This window comes from Hyalella azteca, unplaced genomic scaffold, assembly GCF_000764305.2.
Source record: "Hyalella azteca isolate HAZT.00-mixed unplaced genomic scaffold, Hazt_2.0.2 contig17243, whole genome shotgun sequence".
NCBI lineage: Eukaryota > Metazoa > Arthropoda > Malacostraca > Amphipoda > Hyalellidae > Hyalella > Hyalella azteca.
Window position 1 is genome coordinate 287,995 of NW_025947034.1, and position 24,236 is coordinate 312,230.

A 24,236-nucleotide genomic window follows, 5' to 3' on the forward strand; every position below is an offset into this window, starting at 1 on the left:
CTATTTGGACAATATAAGCCACTCATTTTTCTGCGCACAAACAGTGCCAGCCATCAGCCCACACTAGGAATATTGCATTAGATTAATTTTTATTATCAAAATGTTTGTTGATTATTTGCTTAGGAATTTATGAACAACTTCCTATCAACAATTCAAATAATATAATTAATAGAAAACGAGTCGCTCCTCCACAGGAAATTTAATCAAAAATTTACCGAAATATGTAAGATCAAACAAGTTTACATTCAAAACTAGAAGTGTTGCGAGATTATGCCTGCGTAAAATATTCTATAGATGGAAAATAAATACATAACCAATTAAGATTAAATTTTGCGTTACACAACAGACAAGAATTCAACACAAATTATGCAATAAAAGTCAACACAGAAGCTCTGGGTTAAACTCATCGCTTCAATAATAGGAATGATTGACTTAGTCTATATCCGGTATATATTTGTATAAACTACGACGAACATGAAATACTTAATATCTTGATAAATATAAGATAATGATACCTAATGAGCCGCAGCAATTATCCTACTAAGTAGCCCGTATCATCGTACCTGCCGAGTCATCATTCGTCATTTATTACTTATCATTTCTCATCATTCCGACCAATTTAAGTAGATTATTTCACTATACTTCTATTAAATTAAAAAAATTTCGCTTTATCCACACGAGTGGGTCATCCTGACACAGTTAGGCCCGGCAAATAGACGGATCTGTGCTACGAGCAGAAAATGTGTCATGATTGTGACAATATAACACATTCATTTTTCTGAATGCAGCAGGATCATAAATACAATGACATTCATTGTTCTGAATACAAGTTCATGGATATTGCATGACAGAAATGTGAAGAATTACATTTAAAATCACGATATAACGATTGTTAATAACAAATTATTGGCCAGATGTTAAGATTATGAACCGATTAGACAAATTTTGCACGAATTTGGGGCTTTGAAGAAGGAACCCCATAGATATAACCCCATGGACTGAATTGAAGCTTATTCATGTAAATCATTTACAGATATAATCATCTAGACTCCAGATACAAAAAAAAATTATTTCGAATCACAGATTAATGGGTTACGGATAACCATAAGACAAGCTATACAACAGAGACAAGATAATATTGTTGATAGAATTAACCTGAGAAATCATTTCACAATTATACACATTTTCAACACATATGTGATGGTTAACTAAATAGGCTGCCAGTGAACTATATACAAACTAATGTACTATATATGTACACGCTGTGAACTGTACAAACTACTTTGTATAATATGCCTCACTATCATAATGAGACTGAAGCAATAAGCTACACAAATATAAAGAAACGTGGGTCAAAATATACACAAAAAGTGGGTCAAATGAGTCACATAACATGGGTCAAATGGATGCACTTGTAGTGGCCATGACAAGCAACCTTTCAATGGCATAAATTTGACGCACACGTTTTGTAAGCTGCTTTTGTAATTGATTTTATAATTTGGTTACAAAGAATCATATTAATTTATTGATAAAATAATGTATGTACAAATTGAATTAACTTTATTTTAATTTCAATAAAGCCTTAAATACGCCATATGGCCTAACGTTTCAATGTGAACAGAGAGATTCTGTTACCAGAAAATATTTTTCATGATAAGCATAGAATTATGGGCGAAACATCGGCTGATGCTCATAGTAGATTTGGAGGCCGCTGATACGGCGCCTATAATTTTATGGCGGTGTTGTAGCTGGTGCTGGTGTTACTAGCAGGACTAGTGATCTGGCTAGTGTTTGTTGTAGATGTAGTGGCAAGTTACTGTGTTGGTTAGTGGCTGTACTGTAAAGTGAGTTATTGTACTGGCTAGTGACTGCAAATGTACTCATCTGTGGCTCACTGTACATGACTGTACTGGCTAGTGGTTGCACTGGAAAGTGACTGTTATGGCGATTGACACTACTGGCTTAGTGACTGTACTTGCAAGTAACTAAAGTGACTGCACTGGCTAGCAAGTATTATCGCTAGTGACAAAAATTAACTGTTACTCAGCACAGTTTCATCAATTACGAAAGAGTTTTGGCATCAAGAAAGTTGTTTATCATCTCATTAATTATAATTTCGTACTAGAAGAGTTAATGTTATTAATGGTTTAACGCTGCCACTGTCGGAGCATAGCATCGTGCGTCAAGACACGCGTCGTGCACAGAAGTATGATGATATAATTGCGGTTATTAATGGTATGCGCTTGAAGGATATGGATAACATGAGAAGATTACGGATAAAAATTTTAAATAAAATATCCAAGAATTAGCAATAAATCAAATGACTTCTGAACTTCAAGAATTATGAACGTCAATCGGTAAATTATATGTTTACTTGATAAAAGAAATTACACTTGTTGTTTATTTATTGAAACATTCAAAGAATAGCATAAGATTTGTATATAAATAACCACATTTCTCGGTCTTAACTAAGTCACGATCTCAAGTCTTCATGTTTATTCTTTGGCATAGCATCAGCTGTTCAGAAAACATCAATGACCAAGCGAAGAGAGAGGAAAACTCTCTCTAATTATATAGTCTTCTTAATATATTAATTCATAGATAGATCAAAATAGAAATAAATTATATACACAATGAATAAGAATGGAACTAATATTTGCACAAGTAGCTGGTATATTAATGGGAGAAAAATAGAAATAGTGATGTGAATTTGATGAGCCACTGTCGGGGTCATGGAGGACACGAGCCACCGTCGGGGTCATGGAGGACACGAGCCACCGTCGGGGTCATGGGGGACACGAGCCACCGTCGGGGTCATGGGGGACACGAGCCACCGTCGGGTTCATGGGGGACACGAGCCGTCGTCGGGGTCATGGGGGACACGAGCCGTCGTCGGGGTCATGGGGGACACGAGCCGCCGTCAGGGTCATGGGGGACACGAGCCGCCGTCGGGGTCATGGGGGACACGAGCCGCCGTCGGGGTCATGGGGAACACGAGTCGCTTGGCAAGATCACTTAAGTAAAACATTTAGTAATAAAATACGATGCCTCTTCAAATTATCCAGGTTAAAATTCTTCCCGATTTCATCAGGAATAAAATAGATTAACTTATATTGAGTAACTTGTAGTGAATAGTGAGTGCGACAAACGAGGAAACGATCAACAAAAAATATGAAAGTTACACCGATGCCAATTCGTTACCGGTACTTTACTCAATTATAAATCAGCACTATATTTATTTGTAAAAAATTAAATTTCAGTGAAAATTTTCTGGCACGCGCCACCCGCGCGCCAGTGTGATTATAAAGAGCCTTCACAAAAATGTATATCCAGTACGGGAGGGTAGCGATCATATTACTTTTTACTTTTGACAGAAATAAATTTCTATCAATAAAAAACCTAGCCATCTACATTCAGAAGATCAATTTTAAAAACATAATAAAATATGGTGATTTGTACGCGATAATTTTTGGATCTAGGAATGTTCATCAAGCTTATAAAAAACTTAATTAAGATAAAATTGTAAATAATACACCTCAGATAAAATGCATGAAACATAAACGCAATTATTGACAAACGCTTCAGATAAATAATGAATGAAACAATTCAACTTTCTTACGGTGCCCAACGATGCCCCTGTTGACCGCCAGCTCTTAAATCCAGTTGGGGGTGCGAACACTACCCAATATTTTAATTAAAGTTCAGCCTCAGTTGAAGCCTTCCCGTCCATTCCCAGATCCAGAGGTTCTGGATTTGCCCAGCAGAGGTTCTCAGAGTTTGGTGTGTTTGATGTTGTCGGTCCAGAGGTTCTGGATTTGCCCAGCAAGTGACGTGTACGTGACGGTGACAGGATTGTGATAATCAATTTCTAGGCTTATATATCCCAACCTAGATATATAAACATACACGAAACATGTAGGAACTATAAAGATATACTCATGGCTCGCTACGACCAGCACAAGACTCGCCCCAAGCCACAATTACGCGAGAATGAAAATGTCATTTTTAATGACGACTAATCGGCCTTCGAAACGCCGCGGATGATTTTCAGTAGGGGACTCGTACAGGGAGCAAGGATCAGCATCAGCGGCGCGTCGAGGTCACCAATAAGAATCGGTGCCTTTGATTGCAAAATACAATTACATGACAACTGATTGAGATTGTGACGGCATCTGATTGATACGGTAAAAAATTACAGCCGTTGTTCCTCCATATGATGCCATGAGCTCCCTCTGATGATGCCATGAGCTCCCTCTGATGATGCCATGAGCTCCCTCTGATGATGCCATGAGCTCCCTCTGATGATCCCGCGATGGTTGGTTGAGTTCCCCAAATACTCACTCAAGAATATAAGTGTAAGACTGTCCAAATAGCGATGAAATTTTTCACCTAAGCGGGTCATCCTGACTCAGTTAGGCCCATAAAGAAGGCTTATCAGTACAACGTCCGCTCTCTGCTCGTGTTATGGCTAAGGAAGTGAGTCTTTATTTGCACAACATTACCCATTAATTTTGCTGAGTATACACACTCTGCCCTGGGGCATGTGGGGATGTACAGCAGCGTGCTTATCTTAATTAATATATTTAATTAAGATATAAAATCTATGAGATATGAAAACACTTGCGATTTGTGATTTACAATTATAATGAAAGTATGGTGAAAGTTATATAAGCAGCGTGTAGCGTGTCACTGGTGCATGCAGGGGGTCACTGGTGCGTGTAGCGTGTCACTGGTGCGTGTAGCGTGTCACTGGTGCGTGTAGCGTGTCACTGGTGCGTGTAGCGTGTCACTGGTGCGTGTAGCGTGTCACTGGTGCGTGTAGCGTGTCACTGGTGCGTGTAGCGTGTCACTGGTGCGTGTAGCGTGTCACTGGTGCGTGTAGCGTGTCACTGGTGCGTGTAGCGTGTCACTGGTGCGTGTAGCGTGTCACTGGTGCGTGTAGCGTGTCACTGGTGCGTGTAGCGTGTCACTGGTGCGTGTAGCGTGTCACTGGTGCGTGTAGCGTGTCACTGGTGCGTGTAGCGTGTCACTGGTGCGTGTAGCGTGTCACTGGTGCGTGTAGCGTGTCACTGGTGCGTGTAGCGTGTCACTGGTGCGTGTAGCGTGTCACTGGTGCGTGTAGCGTGTCACTGGTGCGTGTAGCGTGTCACTGGTGCGTGTAGCGTGTCACTGGTGCGTGTAGCGTGTCACTGGTGCGTGTAGCGTGTCACTGGTGCGTGTAGCGTGTCACTGGTGCGTGTAGCGTGTCACTGGTGCGTGTAGCGTGTCACTGGTGCGTGTAGCGTGTCACTGGTGCGTGTAGCGTGTCACTGGTGCGTGTAGCGTGTCACTGGTGCGTGTAGCGTGTCACTGGTGCGTGTAGCGTGTCACTGGTGCGTGTAGCGTGTCACTGGTGCGTGTAGCGTGTCACTGGTGCATGTAGCATGTCACTGGTACATGTAGCGTGTCACTGGTGCGTGTAGCGTGTCACTGGTGCGTGTAGCGTGTCACTGGTGCGTTTAGCGCGTCACTGGTGCGTGTAGTATGTCAGTGGTGCGTGTAGCGTGTGACTGATGGCAGTATCAGTATCAAGTTTTTAAACATGTAGCGTTTTTACACGACATGTAGCAGCAAGCAATGTAGTTCGTCTCGGGAGCGCGGGCTGAGGAAGTGAAAGTGACGGATCGTCTCCAGTGTAATTGAAAGTTATAGGGTGCGCGCTGAGACAGGGTGAGACTTCGATAACTTAATTAACAACTTCCGTCTCTTGGTGTCTGGTTTGGGCTAAATGAAAGAGATCAATGAAGTGATCAAATGAGATCAATGACGTGATGAATGAAGAGAGGAATAAAGAGATAAATAAAGTGATCAATGAGAAATGGAAGCAGATTTGAATAAAGAGATGAATGGAGGGTTAAATGAAGAGATCAATGAAGAGGATGATAAACGGTGCTATTGTTTCATTATAGATGACACGGCTTGATTCATGTTCAGAGCAGGATTATGGCCAAGTCAAGGCCGGCAAAGCGCAAGACCTTTGCAGGCAGGGCAATGTCGTCGCACGCACTCTTATCGAGCTGACATCGAGCTGACATGCCGCTGAAGTCGAGCTGACATGCTACTGATACCCAGCTGACATGCCGCTGACATCGAGCTGACATGCCGCTGACATGCCGCTGACATCGAGTGGACATGCCGCTGACACCGAGCTGACATGCTCCTGGCACCGAGCTGACATGCCTCTGACATGCCGCTGACACCGAGCTGACATGCCGCTGAAACTTCGGCAGAATCAGGGTGAAACTGCGCTGAAAAAAAACACAGATCAGATACTTCGTAGCGAGTGCGCCGAAACGGCCTCATGCAATGAACGCCTGCAATGACGAAACAGCGGCAGAACTGCGTGCCGAACTATTTCTAACCCACCACCACACAATGATTTACCAGAGATCCTATCACCAAACAAGGATATCTACCACCCCCACAGGATCTATCAGGATTTAGGTGCCTGCCGACAAGCGGCGGTAAACATAGCGGATAACGCCGCCGCCGGGCGCCGTTACGGAGGCGGACGCTTCCGCCATCGCGGCGGATCGCTGATCATCGCCGCGCCATCGACGGCCATCGGCGCGGCATTGGCAGCCATCGGCGCGACATTGGCGGATACCGGCGCGGCATCGACGGCCATCGGCGCGACATCGACGGCAATCGGCGCAACATCGACGGCAATCGGCGCGACATCGACGGCAATCGGCGCGGCATCGACGGCAATCGGCGCGACATCGACGGCAATCGGCGCGACATCGACGGCCATCGGCGCGACATTGGCGGATACCGGCGCGTCATCGACGGCCATCGGCGCGGCATCGACGGTCATCGGCGCGACATCGGTGGCCATCGGCGCGACATCGGCAGCCAATACGTGGCCTACCGCCGGCCACGGATTATTACAACATTCCTATAGGATCCCCAAGTGACTCCTGTCATAAATAAAAAATAACCCAGAGGAAAAGATAATGGTGAGGATATTTGCGCTAATACCGACAGGAATGCGACAGAACACAAGGACAACTTGCCAGCAACAATACGGCAAAGATAAATATTTGCGTGCTATTTATTTAGGAGTACTATTTATATAGGCGGGCTATATAGGCAGACTATTTATATAGGCGTACTATTTATATAGGCAGACTATTTTTATAGGCGTACTATTTATATAGGCGGGCTATTATAAGGCATGCGTGTCATATATTACGTTATATATAAGCGTGTTTTTGTGTATTGCTTGGTATTGTCGGTGAGATCCTGCCTGCCGCTAGACGCTAGGTGTGACAGACACGTGTAGTGTTGCATGCATACGTTGCGTGTAGTGTGCATGTTGTGCGTGTAGTGTTGCATGCATACGTTGCGTGTAGTGTGCATGTTGTGCGTGTAGTGTTGCATGCATACGTTGCGTGTAGTGTGCATGTTTTGCGTGTAGTGCTGCATGCATACGCACACACTAGCAGGACGTGTAGCTGCAAGCGCACGCAGCGTGCGTGTAGCTTCGTATACGCATCGATGCGTGCAGCATGATGTGCGTTGAGGCCGTCGTGGCCTCGAGGGAAGAAGGCGGCCACGAAGGACGCGATGGTCAAGCGTGACCATCAGAGATCAAGCGTGATGACCATCTCGTTGTCTGAGATCAGCTCGTCCATGACAGATCCCGCGGATCAGAGATACGCGAGGCTTAAGAGTCCCGAGGATAATTTTAAAACATTTTAAAGATTTATAATTATATAAAGATTATTTTATTTTAAAAACATTTTAAATATCTTACCCTTTCAAAACCTGCAGTACCGATTGAATATTTGTGATCACTCGGATTAAAGATTGTCCATTAGGCGCTTCGACATCTGCAATATGGAGTTTGTACGGCAAAGATTTAGACTTGTGCGTCAAATTTTCGGTGTTTGTACGTTGAAGATTTTGCGTTGGGTCATCAAAGAGGCGGAAGGATCGCGTAGGAGCGCAAACGCGTATTGCTTCCTTGGCTGCAGTTTGCGCGAAACATTAAAACTGTCATCAACCACATCACCCCCCCTCCCCCACCCCGCCCCCTGCTTCTCAGCCCCTACCTCCCACGAGCTCTTCCTCAAATCCCCTGATGAACCCACCCTGCTGTGTAATACCCCCACATCCCTCCCACATGACTCACAGGTGATGACATTACCACCTCCCGCCACCCAATTACATTCCTCCTAAAATACCCCGACACTCTCTTTTCCTCCTTCCCTTCAGACTTTTCCTCCTTCCCTTCCCACTTTTCCTTCTTTACTTCCCACTTCTCTTCTTCACATTCCACTTTCTTCCCTACTCCTTCAGCCAATTTATAAGTTTACCACCACTACCTTCTGTCCCTCCAATGCACCCCCCCTCTCTCTCTCCTTCGAGTCCCCCCAGCCGATGACGTCACCAGCTTCCTGGCGTCAAGGTCGCCAGGCGCTGCGTCGTCTTCCCGTCAACCGCAGGTGCGCTGGCAACCGCCATGTCTTGTCCGTATTGAAATTATCGCTGGAATATCGGTGGCCAGGCCGTGGCAACGGTAGAGACGGTAGGCATTATTACATACATTACCTATATAATAATGTGTATATATAGAATGTTACTAGCAGTTAAGCCAGGCATTATACGGGGCCAATAATCTCGACAATTTTATAATGCCGTTATATCGCATCCGGGTCTTACGAATAGAGCTAATGTATGGTGATTAAAAGCCAATCCGTTCAAACTCACGTTCTTCATTAGAACATAGAATTCCAATATGACTCCTTTTTTCGATGCAGCTCAAGCATTGCGGTGTATCAAGTTGTCAACATTGAAAATAGAAGAATAGAACAGGTCTAAGTAATATCTTGATATTGTGGACGCGCGCTCCAATAGCTCATGTATATTTATGGCAGCTTTCAACGACCACCCAAACAAACAAGCGAAGCCATGGACACCGTTAAATTTTTTATATTTATAATAGAACACAGCAAGTAAGTTTGTCGCATAATATAATTCTGCACAAGCCGCGGGACGACCTCGGCAGCATCCTATGTCCATCCCATGTTCATCCTATTTTCATCCTAGGGTTCATCGTATATTCATCCTTAGTTCATTCTATCTCCATCCAATGTTCATTCTATGTCAATCCAATGTTCATTCTATGTCCATCCTATGTCCATCCCATGTTCATCCTATGTTAATCCTATTTTCATACTAGGGTTCATCGTATATTCATCATATGTTCATCCAATCTTCACCCTATGTTCATCTTATGTTCACCCTATGTTCATCGCATGTTCCTCCAATGGATGCTCACACGCCCATACAGGATAACCCAAGAGCTGGACGTCGAGCAACAGTAGAATCCTTTCTCTATTTTCGACAGCACCTCGTCTATATTTGCAAACGTGTTTACTCTCTCTAGTCAATTGCGTTCACTCGCAGAGCTTACCTTGTCATCTTGAAGAGACCTCGAGTTGTTATTACCAAAGCCCAGACTGTTGACGTCATCGCAGACAACAGCGTCACGGTTTCTTTAACAAACTCACACAGTGATTAGGCCGCAGTCATGTCTGCTCTGTGCGAATAATGAATCGTAAAAAGTCAGTTAACACAATAGCCAACAATAAATTCCGCGTCAGCAATCGTGTTAAAAACGTGTCGACGTTACACGGTTGAAATCTCATTCGCAAGCCACTTGTATAATTGTATAAAGCAATTGATATTTGTATAAAGCAAGTTGATAAGATTTCTATTCAAGGATTTAATATAACACTGAGTTTTCATTGACAAATATTGAAGACCAGTTCTCACCAGAATCTCAAAAGACACACCTTGGAGTTTTTATTATAAAATAGGTACGTGTAAGTTAATTTATACAAAGAATGAGTACCACTTAAGTCATTCACTGGAGCTCTAAGTTCAGTAGGCACGTTACGTGTCTTGTAACCCAAGTGTCCAAATAAATGAAGCAATCTATTGCAACAAGTCAGTACTGCAACTGAAAGTGCACTCACTGCTTCACACAGTGATTACTCACTGCATTCATTGCCGTGACTCATTAAGTCACGAGCAGCGCTGCCGTGCAAGTTAGTGCACGTCGCGGTCATGGACACAAACGTCGTGGATTGTTCTTAGTTGCACTTCGGCAATTGTTGCGGTTGTCTTCAGTTCACGAATGTTTGTTTGCTGGTAAGTAACGGCCAATAGTCGGCCAACCATCGACCATTACACGATGGTTAAAAATGACACTTCAGTAATAGGCAATGAATAAGGTTCAAACAGTTGAATACACTCCCATAAAAATACTGACATACTTCACTGAAAGGCAGTGAATATTGTTTAAATACTTCAGAATAGGGCTTTAAATTAAGATCTAAGATCAAATGGTTTGAAAAATTCTGTTCGAAAATTTGTCTAAATTGATTTTGTTTGTGTAAGATAAAAATGTTAATGTTAAGCGGCTCTGAGAGCGCCTATATGTAGGCGTGTAATGACACCTTGCGATGCCTGTATGAGGACGCCTGTATAAGGTGAACATGAGACGCCAGCTTGTATATACACTGAACTTGTATGTATAGAAATACATGTATCTGTACATGGTCTGCCCAGAACCCTGCCGCCTACAGGGACTTGTAGGGCTGCAGGGTCAACGGCCCAACGCCCTCGGTCGCTCGGGTTAACTTTTGTGCGTTCGGACAATTACGTGTGCCTTGCAATTACGTATTGTGCGCCTACGCATGTTTTGTGCGCATTGTGCGCACTTTTTTTTTAGTTTTAATTTTTTTATTTTTTTCTTATTATCGTAAATGCAAATCATCTCCTTGAGAGAAAAAATATAACTCAGTACTCACTGCAGTGGGTGACAGAGAGCGCATTTTCTCGTCGACGAAAACTTGAGGTCACGGACAGACGGACAGACAGACAGACGGACGGACATGGCGAGCACAATAGTGCATTTTTTCCATAAATGACAAAATGCGATAAAAAGAGCGATTCAGCTGAAGTTAGAATATCTTGAGGGACGTCAATATAATCAGCGAGCGGCGCGATTGCGCACGACCCTGCTGTAGTTATTCAGTCTATAAAAGAGAGCACAGAGCGGGAAATGATCAAACTTTCAAACAAAAAGAGGGGGAAATTGTGACGATACACGATGAATCGAAAGGGAAATTGCTCAACTAAGTAAAGAAATAAAATTAAATTTTAAAAAATTCGGCGCAGAAAAATCATAATTAACCCATTTCGAGACGGAGAGAAATAGAAATACAGTTTTTGAGGAAAAAAAGTAATAATTTGCAAATTTCACGCGGACGTGATCTATTTGTAACACAAGGTTGGAGAGTAATAGAAATTTTAAAATTTCGTGACTTCGGGGAAATTGAAATTACCAAATAAGGCGGCGAAAGAACTTGAAATGTTCTAAGTTAGAGACGACAGAGAACTTGAAATTGTTAAATTTTGATCAAATCAAAATTGTAATTTTTCTCAAAAGAGATACGGTATGGTTATCAAATTTCGCAGCGGTAATTAATTATAATTTGCACTCTTTTGTATTGAATACAAGTTCAAACTTTTCGAATTTCATTTCAAAGTGAAATTGAAATTATCAAACTATTCACCGTCAAGAAAAAATATATTGAAAACAGGACATCGAAAAATCAAATATTGAGTCGAAAAGAAATGTCAAACATTGCCAAGGAAAGAAACCTGAATTTATCGATCTTTGTGACACATTAGAAAAGAAGTTGTCGGACTTTGAAAAGTTTAGCTCTTCAAGGCTTTGAAAAATTTAGTTTTTCGAACTTTACAACAGAAAATATGAAAAATACAACTTAGTACTCACTACAGTGAGTGACAGAGAGCGCATTTTCTCGTCGACGAAAACGTGAAGTCACGGACAGACGGACAGACAGACAGACGGACAGACAGACGGACGGGCATGACGAGACCAATAGCGCCTTTTTTTCCATAAATGAGAAAATGCGCTACAAACTGAAATAGAAAGAAATTAGATCTGTCGAGCCTTTGCTAAAATAAATTGTTCAAATTTACCCCTGACAAGTTTTTAGTAGGTCAGACTATAAACATAATAAATAAGGATTGCCGAATTATGTCATGGAAATTAATTGCAATTGTTAAACTTTTTGGCGGGAAAGAAAGGAAAGCATTTACGGAAGAAACTCGAGGTGTGGCCTGACGGCGAGATCGAGAACAGGATGCGATCCTTTAACCCGATTTCAAGAAGGAAATCTGATCCCATTACCGCAGGATTATACAGCACCTGATCCTATGTCTAGAGGCGTCGACAAGAGGATCTAATTATAATACAAAGAGATCCTGCAGCAGCGCACCCACGTCTGTAATTATACTGCAGGATGTGATGATTAACACTGTGCACAGGATGTCATTACGTAGAATGATGTGTTGCCGCACACTGTACATTAATGTGCACATAAATATCATATTCAGACGAAATTAGCTATAGTAATACTAAAATTGTATTGATTAGGTTCATGTCGATGGACGTATAACTTACGACTTCCGACCAGACACCACTTACGATGACCGTTTAACCAACGCGGCCACCGCTCTAACACCACTTACGATGATCGTGATCGTAGAACCTACGACCACCACTCTAACACCACTTACGATGATTGTAGAACCTACGACCACCACTCTAACACCACTTACGATGATCGTAGAACCTACGACCACCACCATAACACCACATACGATGATCGTAGAACCTACGACCACCACCATAACACCACATACGATGATCGTAGAACCTACGACCACCACCATAACACCACTTACGACGACCAAATAACCTACTACTAATGGGGTGACTTGATAGCAAGACGCGCAGGGCGGCAAGTCACGACGCAGGGCGCGGCGCAGGGAGCAGCTTTCTCTTGTCCCGCGCCTCTCCAGTGACGTGGCGACATCGTCATGTGCATCCTGCGCATCATGTGCATCCTGCGCACCATGTGCATCAGTGCATGACATTATGCATGCTGCACATGACATTATGCATGCAGTGCATGACATTATGCATGCTGCACATGACATTATGCATGCAGTGCATGACACTAAGCATGCTGTGCACGACATTATGCATGCTGTGATCATGTTAGCATGATATGCGTCATGCGCCCGTCTTGCAAGTAGTACAACCAGCGCTCCCTGTTCACTGCAGTGCTCCCTGTTCTGAGGATGCGTACATCTGCCTGCGCTGTGCGCCGTACGCGATGCCTGAATGATGGCCGCTCAACTCAGCTGAATTCCAGGCACAGGATTCACCATTAAAATAAAAAGTCAGAATCTCAAACAACGAGCAAATTAATTGATTTCTTAGACCATCGTATAAGTTGAGCGATTCATAACAGTTTTTCATTTGTCCGCTACAATTAAGGAAGCAGGAACAATTTTTGCTCAAGAGAAAAATGAAGAAAACTTTAATTTTCCAAGCATGAGTCGACAGTCAGTCATGCTTTGGACATGGAAGATTCGCAATATATTTTCGACAAGCTATATTTATTTCGCATTTCCATTTGCACAAAGATTACGAAGGTTCGTACAACTGAGGAAAGATATTGATTATAAGTTGCATTAGCAACTATTGAACTTTTTACTCAATATTTCAAACCCTATTCTTTTCCAAAGATTAAAAACTACTGACAAACAAATTAATTTACACGCTGTAAATTTGAACAGGTCACGGCGTTCTCTGAGTAGCATGTATTTGAATGACGTCACGCAAGGCTAAGCGAAGTGTACGCTTTCATTCACGATCTGAAGGCCCGGATGACGCAGCACCTTGTATTATACAAACGAAAGTCCAGTACAATCTCGAATTGAAGAACAATATATGAAGTCCAAAGCTAGCCATTAGCATTGAAAATAGAAAGTGAATACAAATACGATGTCTTAACAGGCGTTCATTTTGATTACAAGTTCCCTAATGATATGCTTCATATTGCAATATTTATTTACACTCATGTTCATTAGAGCGTTTAATTTAAAAATAAATTCCTTACCTTTCGAAGAGTTCCATTTTTTAGGACTGAAACTTCAGTACTCGAGCATTGCCATTCACGGCATGCACCAAGCAATGCCATTCACGGCATGCACCAAGCATTGCATTCACGGCTCGTATCAGGCATTCACGCCTATATCCTGCAACTCAGTACACTATTGGATGCAGCCACAAGCGGTCAAAGAATACCTTCGCGTTCCTAGATTAAAATTAAGAGGTGAGCCATAAAGCGGTAGTTTCGACATCACTTAATTAACCTTCTATTCCCTTTAATCTTGCTCAGCAGAGACCAACAATAAGCCTCCATAAGTGAAATTTTACTCCGATTTAAGAACATCAACTTCCAAGTCCCATCACTAGCGTGAAAAACTTAGAAGAAATCATTCACTGTATCAACATTCAACAATTTCAACATTCAACAATTACTATTAATTATTCTACTCGTTATTGAGATTATTATTAATTATTAATCTCAACACCGCAGCTCATTACGATGGCGTCAAGAAACTCCTGCTATACCTGCTAAATTATTCAAGCAGCGTCCGTCGCGACTGCATTCAGTATTGTGACCGTGATGGGATTCTAAATACTCACCTACTGTATGGTAATGATGCCATCCGAGATACACAAATGAAATGTATACATTATGTATATCAATTGTCGCATAGCAATTATATGAGCTTAGCGCACCTTAACGCTGAATTCTTCAGCGACATAATATACAATATGAAGAAACTAGGTAGAATGAGTTCGATGAGTTTTTGCATATAAATGGACTTGTTGTGGTAAGAGAAAATTATATAGAGAAACACGCTTATTTGAATTTATCACAGATTTTTTTTTTCGAGGATAATAGTGATTATCTCAAGACATTGGCAGACATCTTGGAATAAATGGCTCAAGCAGCGCCTCGCTGTTTGCTTTCGTATCAACACAAAAGCTTTGCCTAGCTTCTTTGTGTCGCTTTGGTAATTTTATTTGCGTAGGGAAATGCATATTGCATATTTGGAACGTAATTTGTTCTTCAGATCAATATCGGTCTTGTTTCCTATCATGCAAATATATTCGGCATTGTCTGCGAAGGTGTACACAAGGCTACATAATGCCTTATTGTTTCAATTAAGTGGGCATGTAACAGTGCGCCGTGCCGTCCCATGCAAACCTAATAATCACTAATCGATGGTATGACTCACTGTTCGGCGCCATCAGCAGCACGTGGACCGAGGTAGCGGCATTTCGGCGGCCGCTTACCAAGATAAAACGGAAATAACCCAAGACTTCGGCGGTAAAACAGAACCAATCACGTTCCGGGATGACGCAAAACGATTGTTACAGCAAACAACACTCTCGGCAAAGGGTATTGAGAGCCTCAATGTTCCATTTGGGTATTAAATTTATCTTTAAACTTCGTCTCTACCCCCAAGGAATCGTCACTCGAGAGACGCCATACAAAGACAGCAGAGCTCCGACTCGACACACCACCACTCACAAGGTCTGCCAGGCAACTGACGGAACTGCCACTCGGCCCACTCCTGCTTCACGCTCAGGTGAGGTCGCTCCTAAAATACAGAAATCTCTTTGTGAAAATTCTGCATATCCGGTACAGACATTTCTGGATATCAAGAAAAAACTTTGGTATCAAAAGTTTTAGCGTCTTTGAAAACACAATTTTTTATACTCATTGGATCAGAGATTCTATAAATTTGATTTTGTTTGTTAACTTTAATCATAGTTCCATGTCATGCTTATGCAAAGATCTAAAGACGACTAATACGTTACTAAATTCTTTTGAAGTCTTGTTGGACTAGACTCACTATAGTAATGAAATTCAGTGTATGGCCTACCACACACAATTCTTATATAATAATTGAGTTTGTCTACCATAATTTTCATGAAACTGTCACATAAAACCATTTAGTTTTCATTCTATACACATTGAACGTCCTTTACATCATGCTTGTGAGCAGTGGCTGTCGTAGCACTTCGGTATAGGTATGACGGCAAATGACTGAAATGTTATCAAAATGTCTGGCATTGCCAGTATTTTTACGTTTATAGTTCCTTGTGGAATAAACTTAGACTATTTCACTACAGGACAAGAATTAATATAAATTTTTCAATGATTTGATCATTTTACAACACTTCTCTTTAACTTCACTTTTGTTTGTTTGTCTGCTACAAATCTTATAATCAATATTTAACACACTTATACCTGTCCAATCGATCTGAAATTCTGCACACTTGCGTAAAATTGGAGACAATGCATGAATCAGTTGACAGAATAAATAATTTTAAAATTAAATAATTTTTTCTCAATATTAAGAAAAATTTTAAATTAATTTTGTCTTCTACAAATCTTATAATCCATATTTAACAAATTTCTACCTATTCAATCGATATGAAATTTTGCAAACTTGCATAAAGTCAGAGACTATGTATGATTCAGTTGACAGAATAAATGAATTTGAAAATTTTAACAAATTTTATATATTAAAAAATTTGAACACTACTTTTTTCTATATTTGAAAAAACTTGAAATTATTGTACATGTGTAACATTAACGTCAGAGATACTGGATTCTTTAGAAGTGTTGTCTTTAAAAAAGTAATTTTTAAACGCATATTATTTATACTACTGTCAATAACGCGAGAGTCGACACTGCACTCACTTCGCCAGCTGACAATAAATACACGTGATGCAGGTCAAAAATAATAGTCGTTTCTCATTGAAAAGAAGAAAAATTAAATTTAAATCTTACAAGAAAGTTCCGAACCAATTGTATTACAAAAAAATCGCTTGCATAGTCAGTCGGTTTCACTCAAAAACAAAAACGATTCAAGGGTCGAGAAACGCTCAGGAAAATGAACGAGACCTTCCGTCCAAATATCGATTCACTTTTTGCCTTCGGGTGGGTCATCTTTAACCAATTTGTCCCAGCTGAATGGGATATCGGTGCTACGGCTGCTTTCTGCTCGTGCTGTGGGTGTGAAAGTGTATTGCTATTCGGACAACGAGACACTAATTTTTCTGAGTGAAAAGCATTCCACCGCGCTGTAGTTCAGGTAACATTCTGTCTCTTCCAGCGGGCATTACCAGTGACTATTTATTAAATTTGACAGTTTAAAGTACATGAAGAAAATTAAGATTTTTACATTTACATTTCGCCTCAGCTTAGTCAAATATTATTAGATGAAGGAAAGTGCCTAAAACGAATCAAAATCGCGATTCAAAAAGTTCACCTGACTGTTGAATTCGAGTCGTTCATATTTTGAAAGCAACAAAGCAATCACATTTTATTTGCAAACCATCTTGTTTAACGCTACTACTTAACTCTCATTTATTGCTCATAAATGTTTTGTTGTTGCAAAAAGTATCATTTCGTCCGTCGTTGCTTGAAAACGAAATGTTTGGGCTAAAAAATTTTAATTATTAAATTCTTACTAATTTTATCGATAGAAAATCATTTTTAAATAGTAAAAATTATAATTGAATAGAAACTATACGGTCTCAGCTTAGGCTAAATTAATGTATTTATTCTTCTGTATTTCGACAACTCAGCATCAGATTATGTAGGAAATTAAAGGAGAGATCCTACTTGACATCTAGTAACGGCATACATTTTACCCCGAGTTATCGAAGCGACGGCTAACGTTTTCTATCAGAGTGACCGAAGGATAGCGGGAAGCGTCCGCTACGCAAAGTAGTACGCGGAAGCACATCGATTCTTCCCCTGACCTTCCATTAAGCACTGGACTCGCCTTATTAGGTCATGTGGATCGAGACGATAGACGGAAACTTGCTCTACTATCGCGCTAGCACTCAACTCGTAACGGAACTCTTTCTCGAGTGCAAAAACGTAGCTACACCGAACACAAATCAGCCAGCTCGAAAAAAGTACCTAATTTTTTCTCTTAATTCGTGCGGCAACAATATTTCTTCATTTAACCATCAACTCAAATCCACCTATGACCGAATAAACAATCTATATTTTTTATAGTAAAACATGAGAGTTGCAACATTCGTTCAAGGTTTAACCTTGATCAAAAAGTCATCAAGTAGGCACTAGTCTCCCTCTCAGGAAGCTATTATAATTAGAAAGTGTCTGCGTGACCGGCCCTACAGGACGTGATTGTTGTCGTACGTGATCTTGACGCGGATAAATCTACGGCGGAACAATACGTGCGCGGCGTGGCATACCCGCATGGGCATGAATGAACCGCTCCCTTCTGTGTGGTTTGCCTCAAGGCTACTTTATAATTAGACTGTAAATAAAGAATTAAGTATTGTGGCCGTCGACTTGTTAATTGGACTGTGGATGGAACAATGAGTTGATTGGTTTATTACCTGTTAATTAGGCTATAAATAAACCATTAGGCTCAGATACGATCTCATTGTTTTTAGAATGGATGGAAGCGGCCGGCCAAGAAAGTGTTTCTTCTAACATTTTGCTGCGTCATCCAAATTCAATTATAATCATTCATATCCCAAGCAACTTGAAATCATCAGCGAAAATTCCGAAATTTCTTTTGTTAAACGAAATTTCCTTTTTTACATTTCGTTAGACTTTACTCGTATTTTATCTATGGTATTAAAATTAGGTTATTACTGCTTACTGTAAATAAAAAATCACTTATAAGTGCAACACTTGATTCTTTAATCCGCCCCCGGCCTCTGGTAGGTGGCGGTAAGTAATAGAAATTTGATTCTCATTTTGAACCGCAAATTTAATTAAAAAATATAAAATGTGCGATGTTCTTGAATTTTGAAATGGCAGTAGAATGGAAGTTATTCGCTAAATGTGGGTTGGAACGGACTCTTCCGAAATTGACACATTCCGTAGTTTCAAAATTATTTACTTGATTAGGGAGAATTCCTTTCGAGGCAGTGAATTCCTGAATTTAAAGAATTATATATCCCGGACACCGCCGGGCTAGCTTAATAGTAGTTATACTATAAATATTCTTGAAGATTTAATGAGACATAAGAAAGTTTGTTATTGTGATAGGTTATGATTAGTGTTTCCTAATGGTAAAAACACAGCAAACGTGATAAGTGTGCCACGAGCGCACTTGTGAAGCCCACCCTGTGCACGCGGTATATATGGAACTCTAAGTCGTACTTAACACGACAAGAAGACTTAGAAACGTTCATAGTCTTAGCTGCAACTTAGGCTTCACCGACGATGACTTGCCTTGAGTGATGGTGAATCACCTTCCGACTTCCCGGTGCTTCTCGTTCTTTATTATCTTCAAGGATACATTTATCATTAACAGTAATGTTGTGTGTGGGTTACTCGCATTTGTGCACAACGCAAAACAATCTTACTCATTAATGACGATATATCTTCATATCGAACCTGCTTTTAAAAAGATGATTTTTAAGCGTGTTAAATTGATTTTGAATGACAGTGTTCAAGTTATTGATTATCTGGATTTTCTTCGTTTGGAATGCAATGATTCTACGTAAAAAATTTTCAAAACATTATTTTGAATAGACAAGCGAGTTACTCAATTTTGTTCATTTGATTTACTGAGTTTGCTCGAGGGTTTATATATCAGGTTAGGTCATGAATGATAGCTTCGACCCAGCGGCCAGGATATCGCTAACAGCGTCCAGACAAAAGACGTACAGAAAATAATGAACAAATAATTTTACCAGTGTCGTACGACACTGTTATATAATTATATAATGGTAGACTACAGTTAGAGTCTATAACAGTTAGAGTCTACCATTAGAGTCTACCATGACGAAGAGTCACGTTAGAAACTGGCGAGATGGAGACATCATGCCATGTCGCTGCTGGGAGAAGTGTTATTAGTACAGCCACTTATAGATTTCATGAATGAGTGTACTCACGTGGCCACCGAAAAAGAAATGTCGTCTTGGTACAGTCAGCTGAGGTCATTCTAGAGGAGGCAATGACTGGCGGCGACTGTCTGGTGGGGACGTGTGGGGCATCGTGGGGCGGCACAGTCCACCGCCCTCCCACAGTCTCTGTGGGGAAACATCGTGCATAAGTATTATTGACATGAATTTCAACGCACCGACCTACGACACAACTGAATTTTACAGATGCAACTTAAATTTTACAAGTTTAAAAGTGATCGTGAGTGTAACTTTTAGTTTATCGAGTGTGGAACGAAGATGGAGGACTGAAGTTTCTCTTCGAAAAATGGCCTAGCTAGTTACATTTCATGTGCAACTTGGCGCATTAAAATGATAAATTCATCTTCACATTGAATATCACAGAGCCAATATCACAGCCCAGCTGATGTTATTTCCTGCTGCACATCGCACTGAACATCACTGTTCATCACAGCCAAGCTGCTATTATTTCCTGCGGCACATCACACATCAATTGAACATCAATCAATATGAAGACTAGCAGCGGCGGTCTCCATGCTCACAGGTAATAAGAGCTGCTGACAAGCCCAGCCTCGAATGAACCAAAAATATTAATAAATTTGAAATTATATGCAAATAAATATTTTAAAAAAGCTTGATGACAGATGGTAAAATCAGTGAAATTGATCCTGTTTGTTCAATTGTTTTCTTTACGCTGACAACGCTTTTTTACTTTAAAAATTGAGACATTATGTTTTCATCGGGATTATTCTATATTTGTAGTTTATGCTAGCGCAGGTTCAGAACACAGCTAATTCTGATCAACAGGTTCTGAACACAGCCAGTCCTGTTCAACAGGTTCTGAACACAGCCAGTCTTGATCAACAGGTTCTGAACACGGCCAGTCCTGGTCAACAGGTTCTGAACACAGCCAGTCTTAATAAACAGGTTCTGAACAAAGCTAATCATGATAAACAGGTTGTGAACAAAGCTAATCATCATAAACAGGTTCTGAACAAAGCTAATTCTGGTCGATAGGTTCTAAACAAATGCCAACCCTGGCAAACTGAAAGGCTTGATTTGTCATCAAATCAAGCAGATCTCTTAAATCTAACATGAACGCGCAGCTAGAACTGTGCTGTATGCAGTAGCATAGAAAGCTTGAACTTCGTTAGAACGCACGCTTAAAACTGTGCGTTTTCCTGTAACTCAGCACTTGTACTATCCACAAAACGCAGTCTCAGAACTGCTTTTAATCATGCAACGTAAAATTTATTAGCCTCGTAAGAACGCAGTCTCTTAACTGTGCTGTATCCTGTAACTAAGAACTTAGCATAACGTAACATAACATGTGATCTCGGCGCTGAAGTGTAGGCCTGATGTGGCCTGTCGCCTATTCTTTTTCTTTTCGTGCCTTGTTCACAGAAGATCTAAAATCGTGTCATTTGACCGGATCTTTTCAGGACTGACGATAGTTTGAAGTAGCTACTCGACTTCCACCGGGTTCGATATGGTGCTAGGCATTTCAAATCTGAACATATATTTTTCCATAGCTTTATATAGTCTGATCTTGAACGCGTTCATACTTGGAGCGCCAACGATGTCATCGGGGAGGCTGTTCCTTATATGTCGGTGATTCGAAGCGAGAAGAAATGTTGGAGAGTGGAGAAGTTGCAGCGCAGTTTTTTTAGTTTATAGCCGTGGCCCCTGGTGTTGGTTCTTGTTTCAAAATTTAGTAATCCTTCGGGGACCTTGTATAAACCACCATGAGTATACTTGTATACTTCAATGAGGTCCCCCCGCAGAGGTCGATAACTGAGGCTTGGAAGCTTCATAATCTCTAATCTTTCTTCATATGACTTGCCCTTCATGCAAGCCTGGAATTATCCTTGTTGCACACCTTTGAAAATTCTCTATTAAATTTCTGTCCTTTTCAAATCTCGGTGACCACACAACGTTTCCAAACTCTAGACTCGGGCGTACGACAGCAACAAACAACTGCTTCATCGTTTCTGCATCTAGGAATTCGTAAGAGCATCTAATTAGACCAAGAAGTTTGTTGGATGTATTAGCTATCCTATCAACATGCTTACAAAATTTCAGCTCCTTGTCGACATAAACTCCGAGATCATTTTCCACACTAGACTGTTCAATCATTACTCTCTCATTGCAACCATGTCTTCTCATACTGTAATCTTGCTGTTCATTGTTCTTCCCGAGGTGATGTACTTTACACTTGTCAGCATTAAACCGCAGCTTCAACGTATCAGCCCAGTTAACTAAACTGTCAAGATCATCTTGCAATTGCACTTTATTTGACGCATCCTTAACTGTATTATAAACTTTTGTGTCGTTGGCATACATGGAGCACATGCTGGTTACAGCTTCTGGCCGTTTATAAAAGCAACGAACAAAATAGGCCCAAGAACGCTTCCTTGTGGCACGCCACTGTGCACTGATGCCCAGTCTGACACGGTTCCGTAAATACTGACACGCGTTGTCGTCTATCTACTAGAAAATTTCTGATCCATTGGAGTACGTTTCCCTCAATTCCCAAAAACTTCACTTTACGCAACAGCCGCTCATGCAGAACACTGTCAAATGCTTTGGCAAAATCGAGGTACAATGCATCCACTGGCTCCTTTTCGTCCAGCAGGCGAGTCCAATCGTTCAACGTAGATAATAAGTTAGTGGTGCAGGATCTGCCGGCAATAAAACCATGCTGACAATATGACAGGAGATGATGAGCAGTCAAGTGATCGATAATCCTATCCCTCACAACAGATTCCATCGCCTTACAAAAAATACTTGTCAGACTGACAGGGCAATAGTTACCGGCGGGGCTACTTTTGTCACCTTTTTTTGAACAGTTGTGTTGGGCCTACTTGAGATTCTTTCCAATCGGACGGCAAAGTTCCTTCGTTCAAGGTTTTTTGAAAGAATACTGTCATTGGGCCGGTCAGAACGGTTGCTAATTCTTCGAGCAATCTGGGATGGAAGCCGCCTGGTCAACATGACTTGTTGGGATTTAGAGCTACCAGGCGCTTGAGAACCTCTTCTTCGTGTATTTCAAAGCATGTTAACTTCGAGCCGACTGGGCGCTCCTCAATATCTGGAATACGCTTCAAGTTCTCGTCTGTGAACACACTGCTGAAGAACTGATTAAGAACGTTAGCCTTGCCCTCATCAGAGGAAATCTTTCGTTGGTCTACTTTCAAATAAGATACACCGTCGCTTGTCTTACACTTCGAACTAGCGTACAAAAAGAAGGCTTTCGGATTTTTTTTTTGCATTTTTAGCAATATTTTTTTCGAAGTTTTTCACTGCAGTGCGACAGACTTTCTTAGCTTGATTTCGAGCTCTTGCTTACAGGTTATAATCAGAATGGCAGAACTTGCTTAGGAGGCCTCCTTAGAACTGCGCAGTATTATTTACCTAAGAACTTTCTTATCTCACATGAACGCCATCTTAAAACTTTTCAGTATCATACAACTAATAAGTTTCGAACTTCACAAGAACGTCGTTTCAGAACTGTGCGGCATCCACTGCACGCCGCGGGCCGAGCGTTCCTAAACTCCTGCCAGGAGTGGCGGCTCTATAAGCGTCTGTTTCTTCCTCGTAAATAATACTTGTAAACGCACATGAATTAAATTAACGCCTACTTAAAATATAGTAAAGACGTCAAAAAATATACCGAAAATCAAAATGAAGACATTCAAAGATTCTAACCTGCATTTTGGCGGGTTTGGCTGAGGAATTCAAACGTGGTTGCGACGCTCCGTAGAGTTCCACAACTCACCGAGGTCAGAATAGCACTGACCGTCCGCTGGATTCTGGCATCTGACTCAGAGTTGCCAGATGCTGACGAGAGAAAACGGTCAAATCCGCTCATATAGAGGCCAAAACCGGACACAATTCAATGCTTACTTGTTAATTTTGAATTTGTGGGGTAAAAATTAATGGTTTAGTTTTTTTATACATTGGAAAATAAAATTTATTTCAGGTCATTAAAGAATTTTACCGGCTAACGCAATCAAAATAAAGAAGGCCCAAATAGTAAAATTTGGACGGGAAAGGGCCCATATGGCAATCTTGCTCTCCGCTTGCCTCTTCTCTTTGCAGATATGATGACGCACGTACACACACACGTACATGACACACGACCTCCTTACATCGCAGGACAACTTTGCGTACACGTAACCGTGTGCGGTGTACGGACGTGCATCGATCCGATGAGGGGTCACAGAAAACGGCGGCATGCAATGAAGTTCATTGAATATCTACTGTGTTGCCATCAGTGCTACTGAGAGGCAGTAAAAAAATGGATTAAACCTTACTA

At 41.2% G+C, this 24,236-nt stretch overlaps 1 protein-coding gene across 1 annotated transcript in view; it reads right to left on the reverse strand.

Annotated features, from left to right (window-relative positions):
• Positions 1-23,699, reverse strand: part of LOC108673728 — a 35,651-nt gene extending 11,952 nt beyond the window's left edge. The window contains exons 1-2 of the mRNA XM_018161596.2: positions 23,627-23,699; positions 19,910-20,047 (exon numbers count right to left, since the gene is read on the reverse strand). Coding sequence (XP_018017085.1) covers positions 19,910-19,958 — 49 coding nt within the window. The 5' untranslated portion in view covers positions 19,959-20,047; positions 23,627-23,699. The remainder of the gene's footprint in view (positions 1-19,909; positions 20,048-23,626) is intronic.
• Positions 23,700-24,236: the final 537 nt, after the last annotated feature.